The sequence below is a fragment of the Austrofundulus limnaeus genome, unplaced genomic scaffold, assembly GCF_001266775.1.
Source record: "Austrofundulus limnaeus strain Quisiro unplaced genomic scaffold, Austrofundulus_limnaeus-1.0 Scaffold160, whole genome shotgun sequence".
NCBI lineage: Eukaryota > Metazoa > Chordata > Actinopteri > Cyprinodontiformes > Rivulidae > Austrofundulus > Austrofundulus limnaeus.
Genome location: NW_013952562.1, coordinates 870644 through 882658, shown reverse-complemented (window position 1 = coordinate 882658; position 12015 = coordinate 870644). Strand labels below are relative to the sequence as shown.

Below are 12015 nucleotides of genomic sequence, written 5' to 3'. Positions count from 1 at the left end.
CAATAGTGAAGCAGTCTACAAGAAAGGACAGAGCAGACTGTACTTATTAAGGAAGCTAAGATCTTTCAAAGTCTGCAGCAAGATGCTGCAGATCTTCAACAAGTTTGGCATTGAAAGCGTCATCTCTTCTGCCATCATCTGTTGGGGTAGCAGCATCAGAGCCAGGGACCTAAAAAGGCTAAACAACCTGATAAAGAAGGCTGGTTCTGTTCTGGGGACGACTGTTGAATCTCTGGAGATGATGGTGCAAAGAAGGATTTTACATAAAATCAAGAATGTTGTGGACAACCCTGACCATCCTCTTCATCAGACAGTCATAGAAAGACAAAGTGTCTTCAGTCGGAGGCTTCTTCAACTTTGCTGTAATACAGACCGCTACAGAAGATCTTTCCTGCCCACAGCCATCAGCATCTACAATAAGTTTTTAGTTAAATGAGTTACAACAACACCTAATTTCCCTCTGGGATCAATAAAGTATTTTTGAATTGAATTGAATTGAATTTTTCGACAGAATGTTTTTGCGCTAGGATGAGGTGGTATTTCGACCGTATCAAAATTGGTGTTTTTCGCAAAACTGCAATGGAAACACTTTTTTCGCATCACGGGAGTCACGTGATCAAGAACCGTCTGTTTCTACTGGCGAAAAAGACGACGATGAAGAAGATAACAGGAAGTAAGTAGTAGTAATATCACAGAAGTAGTCTCACTGACCACAGTCTCCCAAAAACACAGCATACGTAGCCGCTCCCAAGTAGGGGCTTGTCGCTGGAAAGCCTCGATAAAAGATGCCGACGTCTCCTCTGATGATGAGCGCTAGTGTCGTGGTRGCAACATGCTATGTGTTTACATCCATTGCTGCCATGTTTGTAATGACTTATTGAGAGAACAAACATATTCACKCGTGGCTTTAATAGCATTTCTTATTTAATGGAAACACCACAGTTGCGAAACTGTTTTTCGACATTAATAGAATATCGACAAAGTTTTACGCACATTTACAATGGAAACGCAGTTAGTGAGGGTGGCTCTACTTGTGGTTTATTTGGGAAAGAGATGGCAGCAGGAGGTCCCATAGGAAAAAGGTGATTTGGTGATAGGCCACTTTTTGGTGACAGTTTATTTGGGTGTTACATCTGTTGGGAAATAGTATTCCAGAACTACTTCTTGGAATCAGTATTTTTTTTAATAAGGAATTACTCTTTCAGCAGGTCTATTTACAGTAAAAATGTAGATGACAACGTTCCAATGTAGACACTCCCAGGTTAATTATTACAATGGTTTCTGTATTTTCCTTGTTTTATTGTTATGTCTGCCATTACTGCGATTAAAGTTCAAACCCCGCCATGCTGATACACTGAGGGATATTGCCAAGTTTGGAGATGAGCAAGRAGGCGTCAGGATGAGAGATATATTTGGTGTGGTTTGCATTCATGTTGTTCTCTTTTACAAGTGGACTATAATGTATAAACAAAGCCACGTGGGTAACGGTCATTGCTTCATTAGAMGGTGCACCTGGACCAGTTCTTCTGTGTTTACCTGTGTCTCTTTCCTGTCCCCCAACCAGCCAGTCGAGGCAAATGGCCGCCTGTCATGAGCCTGGTTCTGCTGGAGGTTTCTTCCTGATTAGCAGGGAGTTTTTCCTCTCCACTGTTGGCTCAGGATGGGAGACTGTGATGAAGTGATTCAACGCAATCTGCTGGCTGCTTCTTCTTTAGATTGTTCTTTTTTCATGTACAGTCCCCTGAGACAACCTATGTTGTGACGGCGCTATATAAATAAACTGAATTGAATTGCTCCCACTGGACAGAAATGACAGGAGAAGGACAGCGTACAGACCCAGAAAGAATGATGGTGCTGTTAGCACAAATGCAGTACCATGTAGAATTTCAAGAGCAGCTCATTCAAAGGTGCTTCACAATGATATACTTGTAATTTTGGGACGGCGTCGGCAAATACATGCTTCAACCCAAAGGAGACGAGATGCTCTGCGTGCCCTGACCCACAATGGCTCATTGTTTGTAGTGTAGTGTAGTGTAGTAGTAGTGTTAGCAACACTGAAGGGCTAATTGTTACCATGATGCTCAGCAATGGTGATTGGGTCTCTGTTTGGTTGTTTGGTTCACACCAGGATTTGCATGAGTGTATTCACACCTGCACAAAAGGTCCAGAGCAACGGGGGAAACGAACTCTGGTCTGTATAAAGAGGACAAAATGTGTCTTCAGGAGTGAATACACCTGAAGACACATTTTCCTTGTTATTTATGGTGTGGAATGAAGTTGTCTTCTGCAGACACAACTGATGTGTTCATCTTTCCTTGTTGCTCTTAGATATAATCTCATTTGCTCACAAACAACAATTTGTGGGGCTGTAGTAAATACGCAGAAATCAACACACATGAAATGCAAATACAGGAAATTAGAAAGCAGGAAAACTCATCATTCAGTAACTTTGCTGTCATGCTGATTGCACATCTTTTCCCTCTCTCTCTCGTTTTCTGTAGGTACAACCTCACCAGCAAAACGTGGCTGAGCCTTGACCCCTCCGTCAACACTGTCACCCCCCGATATGGCCACTCATTAGCTCTGCATGAGGTATTTGAAGTTCTGATAAAGTCTTTACACACAGACAGTTTTTATGGGTTTCTCCTGTCTGACACATTCACATAGAACTTCATCATAATTGGAGGATTTATTCTCTATATCTTGGATCTCGTTTTTTCATCCTGTTCAGTCATTCAGACACTCGCATGTCCAAGCCTCGCATGGATCTGAAAAAATATTGATTTACTTTTACATGGCTATATATACCTGAGTTTTTACTATTTAACTATTGTGAAAGCTATTTAGATTTTTTTTCCCCAGCACAAGTGCATATTCATCCTACTTGTTGTTGCTGACTTTGCTCTGGTGGCTCTGTCTTTTAGTAATCTGTCAGATGTCTACTCTCATGGGAGTTATGCGCAGTTACCTTTATAAGGCAACAGAACGTCTTTCGCAAGAGCAAAATATTCTAGTTTGATCAAAATTACAGTTTAATTGTGGTTTTTAACATTTGCTTATTTCTGTTTCTTCCAGGGGAAAATCTTCATGTATGGAGGAAAAATTGACTCCACTGGAAATGTGTCTAGCCAGCTGTGGGTTTTCCACATCCAGAACCAAACGTGGGTCCTCCTCAACCCTCGGGTGCAGGACCAGTACGCTGTGGTGGGACACTCGGCCCATATCGTGCCTAAGGAGGGGGACGGTCCTGTTATGCTAGTTCTGTTTGGACACTGTCCTCTTTATGGTTACATCAGCCAAGTGCAAGAATACAATTTTGGTAAGCACCCAATCCTGTTGTTGTAAAAGGGGGAAAAATAAATACTCAACTTACTTTATGTCTCTTACCTCTGTGGTAGTTGTGCTCATGACAAATGACCTCTGATTTTGATGATTCAGTTGCTCAGTAAGTTTTTTTATGTGATCCTTCAGCACTGAACACATGGAGTGTTGTGAGCACAGATGGTGCKCTGGTTCAAGGTGGATACGGCCACAGCAGTGTGTTTGACCCCAGCACTCGAGCTATCTACATCCATGGAGGATACAAGGCCTTCAGTGCCAATAAGTACGGTTTAGCTGGAGACCTTTACAAGTTCAACGTGGACGAGAGGAAATGGTGAGTTATTTTGGTAGAGGCGTATCATTTTGGTGGTGCTGGCACATTAGGATTTTGTAGTGACATATGTTAGTTTTTAATGTGTCCCTGCAGTTATRCAGCAGATCACCCATACAATGCTAACAAATAGCTCAAAGAATGATGTCTGGACAACAAACTGCACCTTACATCACAATTATGACGYTTATCTGAACACGGACAGTTTCAGCGTATCATAAAAACAATACTTCATCATGGACATCTTAACAAGGGCTAATGTTAGCAATCACTTTATGATTCAGGACTATTGCATGGTTCATATTGTTTAAAACTGAATACGTTCATATTCTTGCTAAAGATTTGCAGTTTATATTGTAGTCTATTTTATATTAGGACAAGACAAGGTGTTCCTTCACTTAATAAGTAGATGTAACACTTTATAACATAAATGTGAAAGACTCAGAATAAAAGGTCAAATCCTTCCCAAAGCAGGAATTGATAATACTGGGATAGACCAGTTAATTTAATTGGTTAAAAAAACTTCCATCAATCAAATTAGTGCGTTTTTATTCGATTACCAAGTAAGAATATGAAAATGCAGCAGTATCTGCTACAACCAGCTTACTGTTGCCCACAAGTTTTTAAGTGAGATACCTTTCTATTTTTATGACTACAAGGTCTTGTAAAGCACAAATATTCAACGAAACAACATACGAGACCACAGTTACTGAAAACTAACAGCTCAGGAGCCAGCTATTCAGAATGTATTGTCATTACTTACATTTAATTTATGATTTTAAATCTATTTTTAAAGTAAATGAACTCATTAGCAGGCAGACTAAGTTGTATAGTCCTGTCATTGATCATTTATATACCTGTCAGACAGAAATATTTGTCACTTCCTATTTTATAATAATAATGATGATAATGATGATGATGATGATGATGATAATGATAATAATAATAACAATAATAACAATAATAACAACAACAATAATAATAATAACAACTTTATTTATAAAGCACTTTCAAACAGCGCTGGACAGGAGACAAAATCACAAATGACAAGAGGTGAATTCACAAAAAGCAAGAAAAAAAATCACAAAAAGCAAGATAAAAACACAGAAGGCAAGAGATAAAATAACAGAACAGGTCAAAACAATAAAAAAACAAAAGATAAAATTAAGACAAGTAAGATAATTTGAGCAGGTGCGTCTCTAACTTAGCTTTAAAAACCTCTACAGAACAAGCCTGCCTTATAAATTTTTCTCCCACTGAATCCCCCCACCCCCATTTTTTGTTTTTTATTTTATTTTTTTAATGAGCTCATCAATGGGCTGGGCTGAGCTCACTTTCAGGCTGCCAGTTGAATAGCCCGTTCCAATATTTTGTTAAAAATGAAGAAAAAAATGTGATGTTGTACATCAACCACTGGCTGCCATAATATTTTAAAACTGTCACCGGCCAGAGGAAACTCAGTTGACATTTAGTTCAGTTCTTTTCTACAGGAAACATTTAAAAATATTTAGCAGCTAAACTCCTTCCAAACRTGTCACTGTGTTTTTTTTTACAGGACCATTTTGAGAGACAGTGGCTTTTTCCGTTACCTTCACACGGCAGTGATGGTGAGCGGAACGATGTTGGTGTTTGGAGGAAACACACACAATGATACGTCCATGAGCCACGGTGCCAAGTGTTTCTCCTCTGACTTCTTGGCGTACAGCTTGGGTCAGTACACACACAAATACACACACACACACTTCTGCAACAGCCTGCACCCTGCTGAGTGTGCATTATTTGTTTTTCTTCACCGCATATTTTACGTGTGAAAGCTAATATTTGAGTTGTCTGCCAGCAGCTTTTTAACCCCAGGATCAAACTAACAAAAATGTCACAATATTTTTTCACTGTATGAAAGGTAATAAATATTACTAAATTACTGTTAGGCTTCTGATTTTAGCATACAAGTAAACAGAGAAACAAATGGCATTAATCATCAGAAATCCTAAGAACATCAACAAAAATGTGATATTTCATGCACTTGTATCACAATGAACCCTTAGGTTTGTTGAAACTTGATGCAGAAATAATGAACAAATTACAGCTGTTGGATTTTAGGCATTTCTTTTCTGTTATAGTTATGTGCAAGTTACTTCATTTTTTATTACTTTTTTGTTTATTAGAATTTTAGAGTTTTACTACCAGACTGTTTAAAGTTTGTTAAAAACCCCTTTTAGTTTATACTGCTGTAAACATAAGCTTTATCTTTAAATTTAAAGCCCAGGAAGTATACAATTATTGGAGACGAGACATGGGCCAGTATGATATTTAGATGATTACTTTAAGCAAAAACATTAGGGTTTCTTGATATTTATTTATTTATTTATTTATTTATTTATTTATTTATTTATTTATTTATTTATTTATTTATTTATTTATATTTAAAATCAGAAATGGAAACACAATTGCTACTGCTACCTAAATCCTATCACATATTTTCTAATAATGATTATATTATAGATGCAATAGTATATTTACATACAGTTATTTTAATTGTAATTAGTTWATTGATGGGCTTACTATGTACTGTTTGCTGTACTTACCCCTCTTCTAAAGCTAACGCATTAACAAGGCACAATTACAGCCTAAAGAAAGTTAATGAATAACACAAGCATTTGCCAGTATGCCCTATTTGCATTCAGATTTTGTCTGTGACATGCATCAAATGCAAAAAGTCAACAAAAACATCTTTATATTTAAGAAACTTGGCATAGTACACAGTAGGACTGGGTGATATGGCTAAAATTTGTATCACGCTATAACGCCTAATTACGGTCGAGTATGWAATGAATAATAAAATGTCAGAAAAACTGCCAAGAACACCAATATTTACTGTACCTACAAACCTTATGTCATTTAAGATATATTCAATTAAAATATGTTTAGTCAGAACAAAGAGCGAGCTATCTAAATTTTACTTTATGGCTAGTCATAATTTAATTGTTGATAGATCTCTCAATTAACTAATATATCTAGTCATAAACTAATTTCACATATCTGGAATTTAAGTGTGGTGAAGCCRATTTTATGCCACAATGGCCTGCCATACCCATCTGTGTTCTGCGGCATCTTTTTCAATTCACTTTGCTCRACAAAGCTGCTGACAGGGAGATGTTGTTTTAGGAAGAGGGCTTAAACTTTTAGGGGGCTTCATTTTTATACACCCAGAATGTTCTGTGGAGTGGAACTTTATCAGACGGTGGAACAGATTTGATGTGTTCCTGTTGAGAATTGACACCACTCCGACACACTTTGCAGCAGACTGAAAGCTGAAGTTTATCRGACCTTCCATAGCCGAACCACCTTCACAACACTGAATTGCWGTAGTAATTCGTAGGAACTTTTTCTTCWGCTTCTTTTTCCAACTGTGGACGATTGTTCACCCACCACTCTTGAGCTCATTTTGACGCTGATATCCACTGTGCTGAATGTAGCATCGTTAGCATGATGTAATACCTCCACAACTGCTCATCTCAGCAGTGTGAATTGTTTTTTGCAATGTGTTATCAATGTTATCTTTGCAAAAAATGTGATCATCTTTATTACAGCAATTTGATGTCACAGACACTTTAAGGTAATTCTTGGATATGAGCTATAAGTGCTGGGCGGTATTACCCAAATTTTATATCACAGTATTTTTCTTTTCATAACAGCTCAGTTGATAATAAAATGTACAAACGTTGCTTATTGATTAGCAAACCTGAACTTACATTCTTTCTGCAACACAGAAACAATTTCTTGACTTTTTTCTTTTTCTGTACCTCTGTCTGTGTCACCGTTTCCTTCCTCTGTGTGTCTTTTCTTCTTCGCCTGGTTGTAGACAGTAGTCAGACATTTTGGTCCTGTCATGAAGGAGGAGGTTTGAGTAAAGATCATTATCAGGTCTATCATTTTATGTTAATCAATAAAGCTTAACTCAGCCTCCGTTCACCAGTCAACTAAACCCCAATACAAAACTACTTCCGCCTGACGCCCCCCAGGCTTTTCACAGTAGAAGCTAATTAACATCTTCAATCGGGCAAATGTGCATGAAATCTATCCGTACACRTCACTGAAGAGGTGTATACTACATTCAGCAAYGGCRAAAACGGTAAGTTTTTTTTTCTTTTAGCGTCAGTCACTATAAGCAGTGGAATCACCACCTGCCACCAGTTACTGAGAAGCTGCTCCAACAATAACAGTTTGCTAATGCGCATAGAGGTGCTGCGAGGAAAAGTGTCCCCCATGAAACAGTTCACTAGAGGGTTCGACGTAATGTTACAAACATTTTCAGACTATTTAAACCGGTGTGTCTGTATTCAGAAAATTCATATAACAAAAATAAAAAACAGTTTTCGGTACGAACCAGTAGTGCTGGGCGGTATACCGTTTTGTACCAAATACCAGTTTTTATTTTTTGTTATATGAATTTTTTGAATACCGGACATTCCGGTTTAAATAGCGGAACGTTTCGTCGCGGCCGCCAGTGAACTGTTGTTTCCCGGGGGATATTTTACCTTGCTGCACCGCTATGTGCGTTAGCATGCTAATGTTTGAAGCAGCTAGTTGCAGCAGCGGGTGGCGATTCTGCTGCTTATATTGACTGATGTTTAAAAAAACATCCAGTTTTCGCCRTCGCTGAATGTAGTAAACACCTCTTCAGTGACGTGCAGTTAGATTTAACGTGATTAGTTAATAGGGAGACGTAATGCTGATGGAGACTTAACTTGGTTCTATTGTGAAAAGCCTGCAGGAAGTAGTTTAGTGAATTGACTGGTGTGCAAGGTGAGTCGTGCTGATAAGCTTTAATAAATAACATAAAACAATAAACCCGATCATAACCTTTTCTTAACCCTCCTCCTTCACGACTGGACCAAAATGCATGACTACTGTCTCCAACCACCAGTCAGAGAAGAACAGACACAGAGGAGGGAAACAGAGACACACACAGAGGTACAGTAAAAGAAAAAAAGTCAATAAGCAGGGTTTGTACATTTTATTATCAGCTGAGCTGCGATGAAAAGAAAAATACCGTCAAATACCGTGAAACCGGTGAAAATGTTGAAAATACCATGATATAAAATTTTGATCATATCGCCCAGCTCTACGAACCAGTATACCACCCAGCTCTATGAGCTATAAAAATGATCAGGTCAGATTTTATATAACATCCTTTTAGCGGATGAAATTATGTATTAGCTACTCAGTATCAACTCATCAGGCTGGTATTCTAACCAGTAGTTCTGAAGAGGTGACCTCAAGTCACATGGTTCTTGCTCATCTCTTTCTAACTGCTGAGGTTTTAGACACAGATTTTGTCATTTGGCAGCTAAACAGTCTGGTGACTCAGGCAAATGCATCTGCATAAAAGTAAGTTAAAATAAGCTTTCTGTTTTTATTTATTTATTACATTTATATTGAACATTCTGTGCCACAGTAACAGTTAGCAGAGCTTCATCATTAACCATCTGGCAGTCTTGCTTTTTTTGAAACTGTTGTAAATGAAGTTGACCTCCTTTTTCTGTGCTTATTATTCCTCCTGAGACTTATGGGAGATTTCTCTAGAGGTTGCAAAATGATCTCAAGGTATTTTGGTTTTCTGTGCCGTTAGAAAGATGGTAGTCAAGTAGCACACACCGTGAGATTCTGGGGCAAACATCCCTTTTCAAAGAGTCCCTGCAAGCAGCTTTTCTCTTTTCTTGGGTTACTTTTCGGTACGAAAAGATCCCTGGCATATTCCGTCAAGTTTTAAATGACTAATGAGACACAAACACACACAGATGGATCTTTTTATTAATATGTCCCATATGTTTGCTGCAATATTACCTAGAGGTTTTTATTGGAGCATTTTGCTTTTAGTCTGTCTTGAGTGCAAAACACTTTATCCTGTCAGCTCTACCCTGTGTCTTTTTTCCTGACATTCACCGTCATCTATCTATTTTTTTTTTAATCAAAGAAAGGTCCTGACTGTGTAATTCACCTCCCACCCACCCCACTTGAGCTGCAGGGTTGACGTTGGCAGCAGCACCTCTGGTAATTGTTGGGTAATTACATTTGAGATGGGCTAAGCATCGAGAGCTAATTGCCTACTCCTAACAAGCTGAAGTAAATTGAAGGGTAAAATTTATGGGCCTCCTGGTCCTGACATTGATCGTTGTGGAATAAACCTCTCTTAGAAAGGTAGTGCACTGCACCACCTGTATTACTGCCGTCTGACAGCAGATGGCACTGACTGCACATGGATGCAGAGCACTCACTGGCACCCCCTCCCCTCCCCTGCTGTGGAAAACCAAGGTGACTTGCACTGCATTGTACAGACTGAGTGTGATGTGTGACTGCTGTGTTGAGGCACACAAAAAAGTGTTCTGTTGTTTCCAGCGTCGCACACATTGTCTTGTTTAGAAGCCAACCTCATGTTACCATGTTCAGTTCTTTGTTTGATGAACACTGATAAAGATGTTTTTCGTGTTGACATCCAGGGCTGCCACTAACAACTGTTTTTACTATAACGTATCGACTAATTTTTCAATTAAAACACAATTTTTTTCCAAAAATCAGAATGAACAATTTTATTTTTTAACAGTCAACTTTGGCAGGGCAGAGTAATTAATTGAATTTGTAGTTTTGATCTTGCCATCCGTGATTTCAGTGTTTGTTTATTTATTTTCCACATCCCAGTGCGGTCTTAATGTGGCCTGTAGGGGGCTGAATAAGTTGACACTGGACTGTCAATCAGATTTGAATATTTGGTTTAACATACTTTTCCTAATCAAGATAAGTTTATATATTGGTGATCAGCTGGTTTACATTGACACATTTACTCAGAATGGCGTTGGTATTAACCATGTCTGAGACATTTTTATATATCAGAGCTTTCTCATCACATAATCTGAATATCTTTCTCCCTCAGAAAAAATAAATTAAGTCTAATTTACTCTACTTTAGCTGTCTGAATAACTGTCACTCATCCTATTTAAGACACTGCTCTTTTATAAAAAGCCTGCTTATCATTATTGCAGCAAGACTCCCTAAATTTCAACCACGGAAACTTTGCTCACCTTTGACTGACTTGAGCAGATGACTTGTTACAAGCATTGCAATAACTGGGCAGTTGTGCAGGTCAACAMCCTAAACTGTTGATCATCTTCTCATTTCAGCCTGCGATGAGTGGACAGTGCTTCCTCGACCGARCCTCTACCTTGATGTCAACCGTTTCGGACACTCAGCAGTCTTCAGCAACAGGTGATACATCAGACATTGTTTAACTAGGAGGAGAACTAACAGCTGGTAATATTGTTAAATAGAATTGTTTGTATGGTGAAGCTGTAAAATAATCTTTATACTTTATTTGCAGAGTAATAAATTCCATATTTATGCTTGGTATTTGTTGTACCAAGATATAGTATTTTCAAAGGTAAATCACTAATTCTAAGTGTTTATTGTTACAAAATTAAACTTGTGTTGCTGGAGTCAGGGTTGACATTCAAACAGAAATCTCTAAGTGGCAAATATGGATACAGTTTTACAGTAGTCTGAATACAAAGGTGTCTTGAACCACACGGAAGGAGCACAAGCATTTAAWTGTTTGGCCAGTCACGAGTTTCAGCCGATCAAGGTAAAATAAATGGCMGATACTAGTTTCAGGCCAATTGCTTGGTGCTTCCCTCACTTCAAGCTTAAGGCAGGGCTATTCAACTAAATTGCTCCGGGGGCCACAGTTAATGCAGACCAACAGCTCAGGGGCCGTACAACCAGCAATTAAAGTTATGTAAATAAACTAAGTATTACAAAGATCTGTTACATCTGAAATAGATTATTTTGCTGTATTTAATCATGAAAACATACAGAACCCTATATAATAAATGTAGTGATGATAAAACAAAAAAAAAAAAGAAACATATTATGCCTCTTATTTACCACAAAATATTTTGACATCTCTGACTTGCCAAAAATTTAAACCAATTTTATTTTCACATTCATAGTTTTATCTTCAACTTCTTGTAGTTTTAACTGACTTTGATGTTCATAGAAATGTTTTTACCAGCTTGTAGCCAAGATTCTGATGTTTCTGTAGATACTGCACATGTCTAGGTTGAACTAAAATAACTTAGAGTAATTAAAGTAGAAAACCGGGGTTTTGGGTTTAAGAGATGAATGAACAAGTTGGCGGGCCAAACTTTGGTCACTCGGGCCACCAGTTGAAAAGCCCTGCCTTAAGGCATCGTGTGAGATGACACAACATTGTGTATAACATCTTTAAGGTTTGATCAAAACAGTGTAAGAACCCTGCTCCTATGAGATTAATACCAGCTTAATCTCACAAAAGTCGTGTTCCACAAGAC

At 38.2% G+C, this 12015-nt stretch overlaps 1 protein-coding gene across 1 annotated transcript in view; it reads left to right on the top strand.

The window, feature by feature from the left end:
- The window catches only part of atrn (attractin), a 151332-nt gene that overhangs the window by 35345 nt on the left and 103972 nt on the right, over positions 1–12015 (top strand). Inside the window, exons 7-11 of the mRNA XM_014017075.1 lie at positions 2502–2592; positions 3076–3319; positions 3472–3655; positions 5208–5362; positions 10831–10915. Of these exons, the coding sequence (XP_013872529.1) occupies positions 2502–2592; positions 3076–3319; positions 3472–3655; positions 5208–5362; positions 10831–10915 (759 nt within the window). The remainder of the gene's footprint in view (positions 1–2501; positions 2593–3075; positions 3320–3471; positions 3656–5207; positions 5363–10830; positions 10916–12015) is intronic.